Source organism: Hemiscyllium ocellatum, chromosome 10 (genome assembly GCF_020745735.1).
Source record: "Hemiscyllium ocellatum isolate sHemOce1 chromosome 10, sHemOce1.pat.X.cur, whole genome shotgun sequence".
Classification (NCBI taxonomy): domain Eukaryota; kingdom Metazoa; phylum Chordata; class Chondrichthyes; order Orectolobiformes; family Hemiscylliidae; genus Hemiscyllium; species Hemiscyllium ocellatum.
This window is the reverse complement of record NC_083410.1, coordinates 64,526,983-64,546,449: the sequence shown is the minus strand read 5'-3', so window position 1 is coordinate 64,546,449 and position 19,467 is coordinate 64,526,983. Positions and strand designations below refer to the sequence as shown.

At 41.0% G+C, this 19,467-nt stretch overlaps 1 protein-coding gene across 6 annotated transcripts in view; it reads right to left on the bottom strand.

Moving 5' to 3' along the window:
• The window catches only part of sanbr (SANT and BTB domain regulator of CSR), a 286,180-nt gene that overhangs the window by 37,847 nt on the left and 228,866 nt on the right, over positions 1 to 19,467 (bottom strand). For all 6 annotated transcript variants that reach the window (XM_060830959.1, XM_060830958.1, XM_060830957.1 and 3 more), the window contains 2 exons: positions 14,708 to 14,807; positions 4,300 to 4,332 (listed from right to left, as the gene is read on the bottom strand). In XM_060830959.1, coding sequence (XP_060686942.1) covers positions 4,300 to 4,332; positions 14,708 to 14,807 — 133 coding nt within the window. The remainder of the gene's footprint in view (positions 1 to 4,299; positions 4,333 to 14,707; positions 14,808 to 19,467) is intronic.

The following is a 19,467-nucleotide window of genomic DNA, read 5'->3' as shown; positions in this document are numbered from 1 at the left end:
GTACACAAATGAAAAATATCGAGAGGTGAGCATGCACAGTTGGCAATTATCGGTTCATTATTGCTGTTGGCAAACATTTAAATCATTTAATTGTTCTTATACGTTTGCCACACTTAAATAATGCTATCACCTCATCAACCCCACCATTCATAGTATGACCACTGATTCAAATGAACATACAAACATACACGTAAACTCGGAAGAGAAGATAGATTTTGGGTCACTTAGGCATGCTCCATGACCCACTACCCCCAAAAGCCTTTAATTATAAAAATACAAATATAAAAAAAATGCCTCCACCATTTTCCTACTTAGTTCAAAACTTGCATCATTCTCTGACAGAAAACATTTCTCATCTCTATCCTAAAGTGGTACCCCTTAATTTTTAAACAGGAGGACTCAACCACAGGAGGAAACATCACTTTCAAATCCAGCTTATCAAGGCGATTCAGGATCTTACACACTACAATCAAAACATCCCTCACTCATTTAATTCTCTTTCCATCTTTCATCAAATAAAGAGCTGAATAATATTTAAATGGAGAAATACTGCAGAAAGCAGCAGCCCTGAGGGATGTGGGGGCCCTAATGTATGAATCAAATAAAGCTAGCACCTAAGATCAGCAGGTGACAGGGAAGGCAAATGAAAAGGATTTCAAAGGGAATGGAGTAAAAAGATCAAAAAACATAACTTTAGTTATTGTTTCTAAAACTTGAGAAGACACTGGTCAGACCCACAGTTTGCATACTGTGATTAGTTCTAGTCCCTTATCTCAGAAAAGGTGTCCTGGCATTGGGGGCAGAACGGATAAGGTTCACTGAGTTGATCCTGGGTATGGAGAGATTTTCTTATGAGGAGAAGTCAAGAATGTTGGGCTTGTACTCATTGGAGTTCAGGAAAACGAGAAGAGATTTTATCTAAGATTCTTAGGGGGATTGACAGGGTAGATGCAGACAGGTTGTTTCCCCTTGTGGGAGAATCTAGGACCAGAGGGCATTAAGATTAAAGTAAGGACTGTCCATTTAAGACCGTGATAAGAAGGAATATTTTTTCTCAAAGAATGGTAAACCTGTGGAATCCTTTATCACAAAGGGCTGTTCAGACTGGGTCCTTAAGAATATTCAAGACTGAGGTAGACATTTTAAATCAGTTTTTAATCATCAAGGTGAAAAGGAAAGTGGAGTTGAATATTTTCTGATCAACCATGATCTTAACAAACGGCTTGATGTAAACTTAATGGGCCAAATGGCCTACTTATGCTCCTACATTTTATGGTCTCATAAGATAACACATACATTCCAGAAATCAGTTCTCCAAACTGCCTTCAATGAATTTACATCCTTCCATAAATAAGAAAACTAAAATTGCTCATAGTATTCAAGATGTTGCTTATCAATGCCCCTTAAACAATTATATCCTTACAGCTTTACTTTTACGTTAAATTCCTCTCATAATAAAAGATAGCATTCTATTAGCCTTCTTAATTACTGCCTGTGACTTATTTTTGTGACTCATGCAGTAAACTACTAAATCACACTGCACCTCAGAATTCCGTAACTGGTCTCCGTTTAAAGTAATGCCATGGGCACACGTATGGGCCCCAGCTATGCCTGTCTCTTTGTTGGCTACGAAGAACAGTTGATCTTCCGTAATTACACCGGCACCACTCCCCACCTCTTCCTCCGCTACATTGATGACTGCACTGGCGCCACCTCGTGCTCCCGCGAGGAGGTTGAGCAATTCATCAACTTCACCAACACATTCCACCCTGACCTTAAATTTACCTGGACCATCTCTGACACTTCCCTCCCCTTCCTGGACCTCTCCATCTCCATTAATGATGACCGACTTGACATGGACATTTTTTACAAACCCACTGACTCCCACAGTTACCTGGATTACACCCCTTCCCACCCTATCTCTTGCAAAAATGCCATCCCGTATTCCCAATTCCTCCGCCTCCGCCGTATCTGCTCCCAGGAGGACCAGTTCCAACATAGAACACACCAGATGGCCTCCTTCTTTAGAGACCGCAATTTCCCTTCCCACGTGGTTAAAGATGCCCTCCAATGCATCTCGTCCACATCCCGCACCTCCGCCCTCAGACCACACCCCTCCAACCGTAACAAGGACAGAACGCCCCTGGTGCTCACCTTCCACCCTACCAACCTTCGCATAAACCAAATCATCCACCGACATTTCCGCCACCTCCAAAAAGACCCCACCACCAGGGATATATTTCCCTCCCCACCCCTTTCTGCCTTCCGCAAAGACCGTTCCCTCCGTGACTACCTGGTCAGGTCCACGCCCCCCTACGACCCACCCTCCCATCCTGGCACTTTCCCCTGCCACCACAGGGGCTGTAAAACCTGTGCCCACACCTCCTCCCTCACCTCTATCCAAGCCCTAAAGGAGCCTTCCACATCCATCAAAGTTTTACCTGCACATCCACTAATATCATTTATTGTATCCGTTGCTCCCGATGCGGTCTCCTCTACATTGGGGAGACTGGGCGCCTCCTAGCAGAGCGCTTTAGGGAACATCTCTGAGACACCCGCACCAATCAACCACACCGCCCCGTGGCCCAACATTTCAACTCCCCCTCCCACTCTGCCGAGAACATGGAGGTCCTGGGCCTCCTTCACCATCGCTCCCTCACCACCAGACGCCTGGAGGAAGAACGCCTCATCTTCCACCTCAGAACACTTCAACTCCAGGGCATCAATGTGGACTTCAACAGCTTCCTCCTTTCCCCTTCCCCCACCTCATCCTAGTTTCAAACTTCCAGTTCAGCACTGTCACCATGACTTGTCCGGACTTGTCCGACCGGCTTATCTTCTTTTCCACCTATCCACTCCATCCTCTCCTCCCTGACCTATCACCTTCATCTCCTCCCCCATTCACCCATTGTACTCTATGCTACTCTCTCCCCACCCCACCCTGCTCTAGCTTATCTCTCCATGCTTCCAGCTCACTGCCTTTATTCCTGATGAAGGGCTTTTGCCCGAAACGTCGATTTCGCTGCTCGTTGGATGCTGCCTGAACTGCTGTGCTCTTCCAGCACCACTGATCCAGAATCTGGTTTCCAGCATCTGCAGTCATTGTTTTTACCCTCTGTTTCATAGCGTCAGACAGCACAGGAAAAGGCCCTTCTGCCCATTATGTCTGCACCAATCGAAAGCAACCATCTAACTGTCCTAATCCCATTTTCTAGCACTGGGCCCATGGCCTTATATACCTTGGCATTACAAGTGTACATATCTAAATATAACGCTTCCTGCCGAAGTGAAACCTTCACATTTTTGCAACCCCATGATGATGGGACTTGACTGTATGAGAATTATAATTCGGGCATTTTTAACTAAGTGTGATCATCAAAAACCATCTGACATGCTGATAGAAGCAAAGGGACAGTTAATAGATCTGGAAATTGGTACACGATAAGTAAATCTGGGAAGCCCTGTATCACATTTTGGTGAAACTAAAGGAGAAGGCAGCTTATAAAATGGCTCTCAGGGACCTATTATTAATGAAATGTACTAAGCACTTGATAAAAGTTGAGGTAATCTATAATAGATTTTCTGACTTTTACCATGGAATACCACTGCACTTATCTTGAGCTTAAATCTCAGCTATCTGTTTCACAATTCATACAAGTCCCATTCACACTCATTCCTATGCCCACTAAATTGCATTAACTCCCAGCAATGCACTGATTTAAAAATCCTCATCTTTTCATTCACCTTCAAATCCCTCCACAGGTTCTGTCCTTCTTTGCTCTGGAACTTCCTAAAGCCCTATAACTCTTCTCATATTGCTTTCATTTAATTCCAGTCTTTTATCCACTGTCAGTTTCTTTTGTTGCTTTATCAGCAACCGTGTCTCCAGCTGTTTAGTTGCTTCTCAAGACACTTCTCTTTGACAAAACTTTATCAAAATGCAGTTTTTTTTCAACCTCAGTATCAACATTTTTACTGTAAGACTCATATAGTACCCTAAAAAACATTTAACTGCATTAGAGATGCTATATAAATGCAATTTGTTGTTATGATGGCTTTTGATTGACATTATCTATGCTCATGCTTGCTATAAAAAACTAAAAGTTAACGTTAAGTTTAAATTTCGTGTGAAGAAGCACAATTTAATCATGAGTCTTGAGAGTAATTCATAATTGATGTCAATATTCACCCTTGCAGACAAATTAAAACATTTTGTCATTAACCAAATTACATTATTTGAATAGATAAATGTTAACATAGAAGAATTTTGAAATATTAAACATTAACTATTGAACATACCAGCTGCAAGCTCCAGTTTTTCAAAAGTGAAAACTGCAAAATAGTTAGAAAAAGAGCGTGAAACAAACAAAAAAAAATCAAATCAGGAAATACAACAGCAAGGTATCCAAAACATATATATAATCCGTAATAGTCAGATCTTATTTGCATTAAAGCTAATTTTATTGTCTTGGTCAACAATCCATTCAAAAGATTAATAAATAATCTTTAATGAACGTTTTTAAGGAACAAAAGCTAAATTAGGGCTGGAAACATTTTCACAAGTGATCTAGAAAACTAATAACCAGTTTCATTCTCTGCCAAATGTTTTTCAGAAGTCATTTTGCATGAACAAATTAACAGCTTTAAATAAGGCCTTTGTAAAGAGTGATTAGACACTTAATATCCTGAAGTGCTTTCAATGTAATTACTTTAAGTCATGCCGTTACACATTGTTATCTTTTGGTATATAGTTAAATAACCAAACCTCAACAACTAAATAATAATCGGAGACCCAAATTTATTGCACAACTGTAAAAAGTTTAATCTTGAGGTTTCAGAAACCAAGTCACAAAGTGCAAAACTTATTGTTCATTTTGGTCAATTTCATGAGATTACATTTAAAGTTATACATTAGAATTGCACGATGGCACAGTGGTCAGCACTGCTGCCTCACAGCGCCAGAGATCCGGATCCAATTCCCATCTCAGGCAATTTTCTGTGTGGACACTGTGTGTGGAGTTTGCACATTCTCCCCGTGTCTGTGTGGGTTTCCTCCAGTTTCCTCCCACAGTCCCAAGATGTGCAGGTCATGTGAATTGGACATGCTAAATTTCCCCATGGTAGGCTAATGCTAAAACTTCGGAGGTATGGCATTGAGGATACATTAGAGGTTTGGGTTAGGAATTGGCTGGCTGGAAGGAGACAGAGGGTAGTAGTTGATGGATTATGTTCATCTTGGAGCGCAGTTACTAGCGGTGTACCACAAGGATCTGTTTTGGGACCATTGCTTTTTGTTATCTTTATAAATGATCTAGAGGAAGGACTTGAAAGCTGGGTAAGCAAGTTTGCGGATGACACGAAAGTCGGTGGAGTTGTGGATAGTGAGGAAGGAAGTGGTAGGTTACAGCGGGATATAGATAAGTTGCAGAGCTGGGCGGAAATGTGGCAAATGGAATTCAATGTAGCTAAGTGCGAAGTCGTTCACTTTGGTAGGAATAACAAGATGATGGATTACTGGGCTAATGGTAGGCTACTTGGTAGTGTGGATGAGCAGAGGGATCTTGGTGTCTATGTACACAGATCTCTGAAAGTTGCCACCCAGGTAAATAGTGCTGTGAGGAAGGCATATGGTGTACTGGGCTTTATTGGCAGAGGAATTGAGTTCCGGAGTCCTGAGGTCATGTTGCAGTTGTATAAGACTCTGGTGAGGCCTCATCTGGAGTATTGTGTGCAGTTTTGGTCGCCATACTATAGGAAGGATGTGGAAGCTTTAGAACGAGTGCAGAGGAGGTTTACCAGGATGTTGTCTGGAATGGTAGGAAAATCTTATGAGGAAAGGCTGAGGCACTTGGGGCTGTTCTCATTGGAGAAGAGAAGGTTTAGGGGAGATCTGATAGAAGTGTATAAGATGATTAGGGGTTTAGATAGGGTAGATACTAAGAACCTTTTACCGCTAATGGAGTCAGGTGTTACTAGGGGACATAGCTTTAAATTAAGGGGTGGTAGGTATAGGACAGATGTTAGGGGTAGATTCTTCACACAGCGGGTTGTGAGTTCATGGAATGCCCTGCCCGTATCAGTGGTGAACTCTCCTTCTTTATGTTCATTTAAGCGGGCATTGGATAGGCATTTGGAAGTTATTGGGCTAGTATAGGTTAGGTAGGACTCGGTCGGCGCAACATCGAGGGCCGAAGGGCCTGTACTGCGCTGTATCCTTCTATGTTCTATGTTCTATGTAAATTGCCAGTAGCGTAAGGTGAAGGGGTAAATGTAGGGGAGTGGGTCTGGGTGGGTTGCTCTTCAGAGGGTCGATGTGGACTTATTGGGCTGAAGGGCCTGTTTCCACACTGTAAGTAATCTAATCTAAACTGGCAGTTTCATAATTCAGACTGCCATACTCACATCGAGGGACCACAAATTTTAAGTGCAGCACCCTCTGCATAAAAAGGTTGCTCCTTAGGTCCCTTGTAAATCTTTCCCCTTGTCCTTTTAACCTGGACCCTCTATAGGTTTGGACTCACCTACCCCAGGAAAAAGACCTTGTCTTTTCATCTTATCCACATCCCTCATGATTTGGTAAACCTCTAAAAAACCACCCCTCAGTTTCCAATCCTCCAGCGAGAATAGCCCAGCTCACTCAGCCTTTCTCTTATAGCTCAAGCCTTCCATTCCCGGCAACATCCTTGCCAATCTTTTCTGAACTCTCTCAAGTTTCCTAACATCCTTCCAATAGCAGGGAAACCAGAATTGCATGCAGTATTCCAAAAGTGGCCTAACCAATGTCCTGCACAGCCACAACATGACCTTCCAACCTCTATAGTCAATACACTGACCAATAAAGGAAAGCATACCAAATGCCTTCTTCACTATCCTATCTACTTGCAACTCTACTTTCAAGGCACTATGAACCTGCACTCCAAGGTCTCTTTGTTCAACAACACTCTCCAGGAATTACCAGTAAGTGTATAAGTCCTGCCCTGAATTGCCTTTCCAAAATGCAGCACCTCACCCACATTAAACTCCATCTGCCACTCCTAGACCCATTGGCCTATCTGATCAAGATTATGATCTAAGCCCGATTTTCTTTGAATATGAAGCCCCACTCATACACCAACAGACAGACATAATTCAGAGATATTTTAAGAAGAGAATTGCAATTTTTCAGATCGATAACCATTTAAGTGGTGAATACCAGACCTTCATGAAATCCTTCAATGATGGAATGTGCTATGGCCTAGAGGACTGTTTAACCTGCGGGGGGCTTTGAATGCTGAAATCACCAGTAAATGCAAATGGCTTCCACACATCTCTGGAGACTTCTTCTTTGTTTCTTTCAGACTGGGACTCTTTTCTCAGAAATTATAAAAAGTCAATAATTAGAGGGAGCAAAACCAAATACAGGCCCAGTCCAACACCTTCCAAAGCAAAATTGTCTCTACATGAAAAACACAGTCAAAGCCAGTTCATTCTTTTTTTTTAGTTCCTTTATTAACATTTTATGCGGCTAAAATGAACAGTAATAAATCTGCTAGCTCATTAGCCACTTTTGTAAACAGAGGATAAAATAACAGCCACTATTGAATGGGAGAGCAGACCTGATAGGCCGAAATATTACTCCCCACCTATTGCCTTGCCACCTAGCTTCCCTCCAGCCCCAGCCCTACACCGCCCCCCCCCCCCCCACCCCCCCACATTCACCTCTCATCCACCTTCCTCCTCCACATTCCTGATAAAGGGCTCATGCCTAAAATGTTGATTCTCCTGCTCTTCAGATGCTGCCTGACTTGCTATGTTTTTCCAGCACCACCCTTTTCAACTCTGACCTTTTCAGCAATTGCAGTCCTCAGTTCCTCCTAATACTGCTCCCTTGTCTTATAGTCTTACATCTGGATCTGCAGACTTGTCCGCCACAGCTCCACAAATTTGCTTAGTATTGCTGCCCCATGATCACAATTCCATGAAGTTACTCTGTCCCTTCCACCTTCTGATTAGCAGCGGGTACAGGAACTATGTTTGTGTCCTCTACAGTGAGAACTGAAGCAAACTATTTGTTCACGTAATCTGTCATTCCCCATCTTCACTCCCTAAAGTATCATCATTCACTTTACGTACTTCTTTCTTTTTTAAATACTGTAGAAACTCTGGCTACCTATTTTACATAGTTTCCTCTTATACTCTAATTACTTCCTCCTAAGTAAGCTTTTAGTCACACTCTATAATTTTTTTTACATTCTAACAATTACCTGACCTGACACTTACTTTTACACAGGTTTAGAACAAGGACTGCAGATGCTGGAAACCAGAGTCCAGATTAGAGTGGTGCTGGAAAAGCACAGCAGGTCAGGCAGCATCCTAACAGCAGGAAAATCGACGATTCGGGCAAAAGCCCTTCATTAGGAATAGAGCACTTTTACACAGCTGCACGTTTTTCCTGAGGTTAATGCTTTGCTTAACTTCTTTAACTACAGATGGTAGGCATTCCTTTTAAACTTTTTGACTTTATAATAGGATTATACTGACTCTGGGCATTCGGAATTATCCCCTTGAATATCTACCACTGCGACACTATTGACCCATCGCCCAGTCTAGTATCCCAGTTTACTTCAGCTAGCACAGCTTTCACGTGGAAATAGTTACTCTTAGGTTAAGATACCAAATCTAATCCCCTCCCTTTGGAATTGGATGTAAACTTCAATCATATTACAGTCATCACTACCTAGGGGAACCTTTATCCTAGTTAATTAATTACTCTTGTCGCATTACACAGAACCAAATCTAACATATTCTGCTCTTTAGTCAGTTGTAGAATGTACTGATATAGAAACTATCTTGAAAGCATTCTATGAACTCCTGTTCTATGAATGCCAATGTGATTTTTCCAGCTGATTGTTTGCATTATCTACTTTTTTTTCAGTTTGCTGTTTGATGCCACTTGTGATTATTACATCTTTTTTTATCAGACCCAACATTTCTTCTTGTTTGCTTTGTCCTACATTGTCGTTACTGTTAGTGGAGGCTGCAGATCATTCTATGTCCTGATTTCTTTCTTCATCTCCACCCAAAGCAATTCTATATCCTGAACAAAGGTCATCTCTATCTGCTGCACAAATGCCATCCTTTATTAACAGTGCTAACCCTTCAGTAATAAATGAACTATAACGTGCTTTTTAAAAGTCGGGAATTTATACTATGCTGTTCAACTTTCACTTTGAAGCACAAAATACTCTCAAAGTGTCTGCATCATGAGGAAATCCAGACTAAATTTTATGTGCTAGACCCTGAGCGATAAGTCACTGTAATGGGTCAGCAATGGCAATCATTACTGAGAACTTTGTTCCCTGAGGCTAGTTATGTCAGATTTGTTCTGTGGTCTGGGAGAGGAGAATGTAACCACTAGTGAGACAGTTATAAAGATCCAGTAACTCTGAAAGAGCTGTAACTCTTGTTATTATCCAACAGTTTCTTGCAGCCAGAATGGAAAGAACAGGGATGACAGAGAGTATGAACTGATGTCCACAGCACCATGATTTAGGATTGCATTCAATTATAGGGGAGAAATAGAGACAAGTGCAGAAGTAGATAGAAAGATGAGGGTATTATTCACTGCAACTGAGGATGTGTTTTCTGAATGCAGCATTGTACAATTATAGGATCCAGACATACGGAAGGAGGCCATTAAGCCAACCAAGTCTGCGCCAACCCTCTAAAGAGCGTCACAACCAGATCCACCCCCTTACTCTACTATCATAACCCCACATTTACCATGGCTAATCCACTAACCTGCACGCCTTTGGATCATGAGAGGAAACTGAACCCGCTCAGACATGAGGAGAACCTGCAAAGTTAATATCTTTTCAGAGAGATTTGCTCAGTCCATTAGGGGAGACTTTATACTGATAGAAGGAATTCTAAGTAGCAGTGTAAATGAAAGGATTGATGGGGAAGATTCTGAATGTGAAGAGAGCACTCAGTCCTTTGAGTATAGGAGTTTGGAAGTAATGTGCAGATTATACAGGATATTGATGAGGCCTCTTCTGGAATACTATATCCAGTTCTGCTCGTCCAGTTATAGGAAGCATATTATTAAGCTACAGAGGGTTCAGGAGAGATTTACCAAGATGTTGCTAGGTATGGAAGGTTTGAGTTATGAAGAAAGGCTGAATAGGCTGGGAAGTTTTCAATGGAGTATAGGAAGTTGAGAGGTGATCTGATAGAATTTTATAAAATAATGAGGAAAAATAATGGCAGTTATTTTTCCCTAGGATGAGGGATTTTGAGAATAAGGGGCACATTTTTGAAGAACGATTTAAAAAAGACATGAGACAAATTATTTACAAAGAGTATGGTTCGCTTGTGGAATGCACTTCCTGAGGAAGTGGTGGATGTGGGCACAATTACAACATTTAAAAGACATTTGGATAAGTATATCAATAGGCAATTGGAGGGACATGGGCCAGGAGCAGGCAGATGTGACTAGTTTAGTTTGGGATTATGTTCAGCATGGACTGGTTGGACCAAAGGGTCCATTTCTGTACTGTATGACTCCATACAGCCAGTCACCCAAGTTTGGACCCCTACTTTGAGGCAGCAGTGCTAACCACTGAGCCACTCAGCTGCATCTCCTGATTGTCTGCCCAGTGCCAGGGTTAAGGACATCTCCTTGGGCTGGAAAGGAATTTGGATTGGGAGGTGACTGAAATAGATTTAACCGTCATGATCTGTGTGAATATCAATGACATAGATATAACTAACAAAGAACTCCTGTTGAAGGATAATGAACAGCTAGGGACTAAAACAAATAACCAAAAACCATTAGAACCACAAAGGTAATAATCACTGGAAAATTACCTGAGACTCAGCATAAGGTAAAATAGATCAATTAATTGAATGTGTTGCTCAGAATGGTGTGGAACAAATGGAATTTGATGCATGGGCCAATGGTGTTAGTTTCCGGGAAAGAGAGAGATTTGTCATATTTGAACAGCCTTCACTTGAACTTTGCTAGGGCCAGTGCGCTGGCAAATTGCAGAACCAGGCTGAAGAAATAGCTTTAAATTAAATAGTGTGGGGGAGGATTCAATGGAGTTAAGATTTATAATATTAATGAGAAAGCAATACTACAGCTAGCAACAGGGGAGTGATAACAAAGACTGACCAAGGAAGGAACAGGTTGCACAGCATGTGTGAATCAGCAAATAGGGAGAGTGGGGAAAAATAATGGAAATACAGAGACATAGAGTTAGATGTTTAATAGATGTAGAAAGTCATTACACAGCAGGATCAGTCAGATTGGGATGACTATCAGGAAAGGTAAGAGGATGGTTCAGAAGTCTCCTGAGGTGATTCTTCTCTCAAACAGATACTCATTTTTGGGTACTTTTGAAAAGGTTAGCCTCTCAGAGGAAAATAGAACAGGCAATCAGGTCTTAGGCATTAAAAGTGAGTCTTATGTGAGGCAGAAGTTTGACAAAATTTAATAGAGTAATTGTTATAGAGGACTGAGGTCATGCATTTTGGTAAAAGGAATAGAAGCATAGACCATTTTCTAAATGGGGAGAAAATTCAGAAGTCTGAAGTGCAAAGAGACTTGGAAGTTCTAGTCCAGGATTATCTCCAAGTAATCTTGCAGGTCGAGTCAGTAGTTAGGAAGTGTTAGGTAGTCTTAGGTAGGATTAACACTCAGGCAAATGTAAGATGAAAGTAACACTAACACTAAAATGTTAGATAAAAGCACTAACACTAGAATGTTAGGTAGGATTAACACCCAGACAAATGTAACACTAAAATGTTAGATAGAAATAGCTCTCAGGCTGAGGTGGCCAGGAGGCCCCAGAGGGGGAAACAGACACGAGGTCTGAGGGAGATAACTGAACCAGTGGAAAAGTACTGAAAGAGCAGTAAAACTTGGAAAAACAGAACAAAGGGGGCCATCTGGTACATAACAAGTTGAGCTAACTGATAGCCAAATAAGGCATGGTCAAACACTGATAAGAGACTGGGGCCAATGACAAACTGTAGAACCGACCATTACCAAATAAGGGAACGGTGCAGGAATAAGGGGGGTATAAGAATAAACAACTTAGAACAAAGGGGTCAGAACGCCTTCTCCAGCCAGACAGATGTCTTGCTGTAACCCGATTCTCTCTCGAATAAAGCAGTCTGTTTCTTAGAATCTGACCCGGTGTCTCATTCCTCCGAAACGAACACGGGGACGGTAGAACCGTCTTAACAGAAGGTAAATGCAATGTCGGCATTTATTTTGAAAGGACTTGAATATAAAAGCAGGGATGTACTTCTGAGGCTCTAGAAGGCTCTAGTCAGGCCACATTTAGAGTATTGTGTACACTTTTGAGCCCCATACTTCAGGAAGGATGTACGGACCCTGGGGTGGGTTCAGAGGAGGGTCACAAGAATGGTCCCAGGAATGAAAAGCTTAACATATGAGGCTCATTTGAGGATTGTGGCCCTATACTCAGAATTTAGAAATATAGGGGGGAATCTAATTGAAACCCTCAGAATACTGAATGACCTGGACGGAGTGGGAATCGGGAAGATGTTTCCATTGGTAGGAGAGACCAGGACCCGAGAGCACAGCCTTAGAGGAAAGGGAACACCTTTTAGAACAGAGATAAGGAGAAACTTCTTCAGCCAGAGAGTGATGAATCTATGGAATTCATTGCCACAAAAGGCTGTGGAAGCCAGGTCATTAAGTATATTTAAGATGGAGATAGATAGGTTCTTGATTATCAAAGGGATCAAGGGTTATGGGGAGAATGGGGTTGAGAAGGTTGTCAGCCATGATTGAATGCCAGAGTAGACTCGATGGGCTGAATGGCCTAATTTCTGTTCCTATATCTTATGATCTCTCCTGTCAAGGGCACAGACTGGAAATTCTGTGGCAGAGAGTATGAATCTAGGATAAAATGTTGCTTTCCTGGTGACAGGATTAAGGATGTCTCAGAACATTTGAAGCATGTTGTTAAAGGAGAAAGTTAGAAGCCAGAAGTTATTATACACATTGGTAGGAAAGACACAGTCAGGGAAAGATTAAGGCTTTACAGAGTGAATAAAAGAGGTTAGGTAGAAGATTAAAAAACAGATCAAAAGTAGTCATCTCTGGTTTACTCCTGGTGCAAAGCTCAAAAGAGGGAACTAATAAAAGGATAAAGGAGATAAACAGCTGGCATATTGTTCAGGGATTCAGGTTCTTGGAATTTTCTGATCTCTTCTGGGACAGAAAAGATCTGTTCAAAAAGGATGGGTTTCATCTGTACTGGGGATGAACCAATATCCTAGCAGGAAGATTTGTAAATTCCATAAGGGAGACTGTAGACTGTTAGAGAGGGAGTAATGGAATTCTAAATAGCAGAGTAGGTAGGATGATTAATGAGGATGGTTTTGAATCGGAAAGAACAAGTTAATTAGAAAAGACAGACAGGAGCAAGTCAGGGAACGACGCAACGCTGAAGAGTTAAACTGCATTTATTTCAATGCAAGAGGTCTTGCAGATTAGGCTGATGAACTCAGTGCACATTTAAAAACATGGATTGGGACATCATAGCTATTACAGAAACTTAACTGAGGGATGAACAGGACTGGCACTCAACGTTCTGGGTTTCAGGTGCTACAGGAAGGATAGAAAAAGAAGCAAAAGAGGATGGGGTGTGGCATTTTTGATGAAGGAAAACATTACTGCTGTAACTAAAAATATTTCTGAAAAATCATCCAGTTAAAATTAGAAATAAAAAATGAATCATCACTTTGATGGGACTGTGCTATACACCCCCTCCAGTAAATAGGGAAATTGGGAGTCAAATATACGAAGAGATCTCAGATATTGTAAGAATAATAACCTCATAATAATAGGTGATTTCAATTTTTCAAACACTGTCTGGGACTACCATGGTGTTAAATGTGTGGATGGTGAAGAATCTGTTTAATATATTAAAGAACATTTTCTTTATTGATGTGTAAATGTTCCGACTAGAGAAAGAGCAAAACAGGAGAAGTGACTGAATTTAAAGATCTCTTCAATAGTTACTACTTCTGAGGATGTAAGATATTAATTCAACAAATGTGGTCTCAGGTTAAAATGTAACCAATCAGCAACATTCTTTAGGTCATTTAAACTGAATATTCTCCAATCTCCCCTTTGTATTAGATACTCTTTATAAACATTATATCTCTATGCATTTGTTACTGCATCATAAGTATTTTATTCTCAGGGTTAACAAGTAATAAAATTGTCACTAAAATAAAACAAAGAACTGTGGATGCTGATGATCTGAAACGAAAACAAATTGCTGGTGAAGCTTGGCTGGTCTGGCAGCATCCATGGGAATAAAACAGAGTTAATGTTTCATGTCTGGTGATTCTTCATCAGAAGTCTTGGGTTCCCAGAAAAAAAGTTCACTGGACCTGAAACATTTACTCTGCTTTCTCTCCACAGATGCTGGCAGACCTCAACTTCTCTAGAAATATCTATTTTTCTTTCAGATTTCCAGCTTCCGTGGTACTTGTGTATTTCTTTTTTTAAAACCGGGATCTGCTTTATCCCTATTCACCTGGTCATAACAAATGTTAGAGGTTGCCCGAAATGCACAAGTAACAGTGCAGATATTTTCTGTTATAAAACATTCATTGAGGTAACTCGACTTAAATTTCTCCCATTTGAAGAAAGCTGCCACACAAAAATGCAAATACTCACAGTTGTGACATCACCAACTTTCTGTCCTTTTGATGAATTAGGCTCTGCTAAGATATCAAAATCAAGGTCCTGCTCGCCAGAAAGATGCGTGTTTGCATTGCTGTAATAAAATTCCAATTGAAATTTTACGATGTGAAAAGAAACATTTTTCAACTACAACCAATCGTTTTATTTCGGGAAAACATATCCGCAAATTAACTTACAGCAAAATTTTCATCATCCTATCTTATTCTAACCTTTTTACTGAGAAAAATTGCAAATACAGGTCTGCTGGCTTATGCCCGAAACATCGATTCTCCTGTTCCTTTGATGCTGCCTGACCTGCTGCGCTTTTCCAGCAACACATTTTTAAATTCTGCTATCATGCCTGTTTCGTTTACGTGAATTTGCTGTAATGCGATTGATGAATTGGGGACACTGTTTCTAAACCATAAACTTTTAAAACATGTGTTGGCTGTAAGGTAACACTTTAAGTGCTGTCTCTAAAGTACAATTTTTCTACAATGGAGGGTTGCACAAGAACGCAACCATTGCGTTATAAAAGAACCACTTGTAGTTTACCCCTTTGGCTATGCAAATATTAGCTCACATAATACTACCACATGTAGTAGGTAGTATTGAGGTAGTTGACATCACAGACTAGCGGGAAACTAATTGTATGTAGAAAGGAGGTAATGGTTTGGAGATCATGCAAGTAGAGGTGAGATAAAAAGCACAACAATTTATGCAAAGCCAAGAAAGAAAGAGAAGCCATTACTACAGATGAACAGGTTGTTCAGGAAAGGTTTAGTTGGGATAGTGCATGGGAAGATACATTGAGATTGGTCAGAATTGGGCACATTTATCCATATAAAGACTGTGGCTGCAAGAGTAGGTCAGAGACCAGGAATCTTACAGCCAGTAGCTCACCTCCTGACTCTGTAAAGCCTGTCCACCACCTAGAAAACACAAATGTTAGGGGCTTTATGGAATATACCCCACTTGCCTGGATGACTGCAGCTCCAACAGTTAAGATGCTCAACACAATCCATGTCAAAACAGCTCACTTGATTGGTACCATATTGGTACCATTCCCTCCAATGTTGACACTCAGTAGCATCAACGTTTATATAGTGTCTTCCAAACCTTTAATCACTACCATTTAGAACAACAATGGCAGCAGGTACATGGGAACATTATCACCTACAAATTAATGTGCAAGTCATTCATTATGCTAACTTGGATATATGTTGCTATTCATTCCCTGTCATTATCCTAGAGCTTTCTCCCTAATATAACTGTAGATATACCTACACCACAATGGACTGTAGCAGTTCAAAAACGCAGCTCTCCAGCTTCTCAAACACAACTAGGGATAGGCAACCAACCAGCAAAACCTACATCCCCTGAATAAACAAAATGAATAAATGTTTTCTTAAAAAAAATGAAGCAGAGTTTTGAGAGAAACTGAACAGATTTTGTAGTACTGCATATAGATCTAGTCATCCTTCTACAGGAAAGGTTGAGAAAAGATTTACCAGGATGTTGCTGGGACTAGAGGATTTAAATTATAAAGATGAGCTGGGACTTTTTCCACTGAAGCGTAGGAGGTTGCGGTTGATCTTACAGAGGTTTATAAAATCATGAGGGGCATAAATACAATGAACAGCAAAGGTATTTTCACTAGGGTGGGTAAGTTCAAAACTAGGGGCAAATTTTTAAGGTGATAGGAGAAAGATTTAAAAGGGACTTGAGGGGCAACCTTTTTCACACAGAGGGTGGTTCATGTGCTGAATGAACTGCCAGAGAAAGTGGGAGATGCAGGTACAGTTAAAACATTTAAAAAAATTTGAATAGGAAAAGATTTAGAGGGATAAAGGTCAAGTGGGACTAGTTTAGTTAAGGAAAGTGGTCAGCATGGATTGGTTGGACCAAAGGTTCTGGTTCCATGCTATATGACTCTATATTAAGGATTACAGATATAGATATACTGGAGAAACTAGGTCTACTCATTGTTGAGCAGTCCAGATCAAGGGGACATCTAATAGAGGTGTTTAAGATCTTATGGATGACAAAAGACTACTTGCATGCCAAGCAGTGAAAACAGTCCCACCTCATCCAGTTGCGAATGGTGTGATAGAAAATTACACAACTCAATGTGGGAAATCATGTGTAAAGTAATAATGTTGAATCATTTGCAACCATTTTCAACCAGAGGTGCTGAGTGATTGATCCCGCTTGGATTTCTTCAGTTTCTCAGCACTACGATGCCAATCTTCAACCAACTGAATTTACTCCAAGTGATTCTAAGAAATGGTTGAAGGCACAAGACACTCCAATGATTATGGGCCCTTACGACATTTTGACAATTGTACTGAAGACTTGTGCTCCAGAGCTGATCACAGCATTAGCCAAGCTGTTCGAGTACAGTTACAACAGTGTCATATTGCTGTCAATGTGGAAATTACCAAATTGTCACAAAACACAGAACAAATTGTGGGCGGCACAGTGGTTAGCACTGCTGCCTCACAGCGCCTGAGACCCGGGTTCAATTCCCGACTCAGGCGACTGACTGTGTGGAGTTTGCATGTTCTCCCCGTGTCTGCGTGGGTTTCCTCCGGGTGCTCCGGTTTCCTCCCACTGTCCAAAGATGTGCGGGTCAGGTGAATTGGCCATGCTAAATTGCCCGTAGTGTTAGGTAAAGGGTAAATGTAGGGGTATGGGTGGGTGGCGGGTCGGTGTGGACTTGTTGGGCCGAAGGGCCTGTTTCCACACTGTAAGTAATCTAATCTAATCTAATCTAAATTCCATCCAGCCAATTGTCACCTCAAATGTCTACTCTGAGTCATTAGCAGAGTGAAGGAAGGTGCTATCAAGTGATATTTGCAAAGGAATAACCAGCTCACTGATGCTCAGTTTGGTTCTGCTAGGTCCATTCAACTCCTGACCTCATTATTGTCTGAGTCAAGCATTACCTGGGTGTGGCATCAAGGAGCCCAAGTAAAACTGATGTCAATTAGAACCAAGTACAAAATGCTGTAATGGTTGGAGGCACATTTATCACAAAAGGAAGATGGCTGTGGTCAGTGGAGATCAATTATCTCAGTTCCAGAATGTCACCGCAGGAGTTCCTCCATGTAGTGTCTATTGCGAGGTGAATCCTCATCATTGCTCATCATACTGTATCAGCTATTTGATAGAATGCTGCCACCATCCGTTTTCTTACTCGGAATCTATACGGCCTACTTGATTTCGTGAGGTAGACAAAAACCACTTGGTTATCTCATGAGAAAACACTTTTTTCTTAAACAAGATGTACCATATATACTTGAGTAAAAGTCAATCTCATGCACTTCAACCTCCTATTTTTGGCCAACAAAATCTGGAATTTTCCATGTATCTCGTGTAAAGGTTGATCCTAGTTCTTCACATAAGTCACACCAAAGTTAGGCTTCAGATTTCTTAAATTCATTATTGAACGAGCACTACAATTAGTATTCACATTTTGTACAGCTGTTTGACTCCGTGGCAGCCAACCCGCTCCGTTCCGGGATTCCAGTTTGCCAGCTGTCCTGCTCCATTCTGGGAATCCAATCTGCCGGCTGTCCTGCTCCATTCCGGGACTCCGGACCTCTGGCCATCTGGCTCCGGTCCGATATTCCAGTCTCGCCTGTTGATGTCATTGCCGCTCCAATGTAATTTTTTAAAAATAAAAAATATGGTGGGTAGAATAATTACTAATTTGTTTTATTTACTATTCTCATTATCCGGTAATTACTGTAATTCATGGCGTCTTTTTCTTTATTCGTTTATAGAGATCAACTGGGCTTCTAATGATACAGTATGAACTTTGACAGACATGAATTTCAGCCCTTTGTAAGTAGTATCCATGTAATAGTTGACCCCATACATAAATTTAACCTTAAAACATAGACTAAAAAATTTAACTCTTACACGAGTATAAACACGGCAACTGTATATAAGTTACACTGATGAGAAAACCACTGTTATAGATACTAAGGAGAAGAACCAAATGGAAGGTCTTACTTGTTTGAGACCTTAACGTATTCTCTCACCAAATCTATGTGACATCATCATAATGGGTGATAGTTAATACATTAATCCCTTCGGACTCTAACATCCTTGAACAACATCTCCCCAAAGCTTCCCCCCCCCCATTATATTTATATTTTTGAATGGATAATTACTTTTAACGCTGGTCCATTAAGCCAGCCCCTCTTTCCTGCACCACTTTACCATCTCATAAATTCAAGCCATCTGAAAGTTTCAGTATTCTCCCAGAATATGCTCTCACCAGAATTGGTAGATCTCTGGGTCAACGACAGTTGACAGTGTGAGATCTGCGGTGAAAGTGAGGACTGCAGATGCTGGAGATCAGAGTAAAGATTAGAGTGGTGCTAGAAAAGCACAGCAGGTTAGGCAGCATCTGAGGACCAGGAAAATCGACATTTTGGGCAAAAGCCTTGAGTGAGATTTGAGCATCCTTTTAAATTGAAGGATCTTCTTCATTTGAATTTCATTCCCAAAGGAAGGCTTCCTGCTGAAACAAGCACTTTTATTTTTTCACATCCTGGAACACTAAACTAGGTAATTTCACCTTGGTGATATTCTGGACCTCTGAACTTGGCAATTTCTTCTTAGTGTCTTGAATATTTGGGCCATAGTCATCCCTACTCAATGGTGGCTTCCATGGACTTGCATCACATCTTCAATCTGTGTGAGCAGCATTTTAATGAAATTTGAAGTTCTGTGCTGAAGTG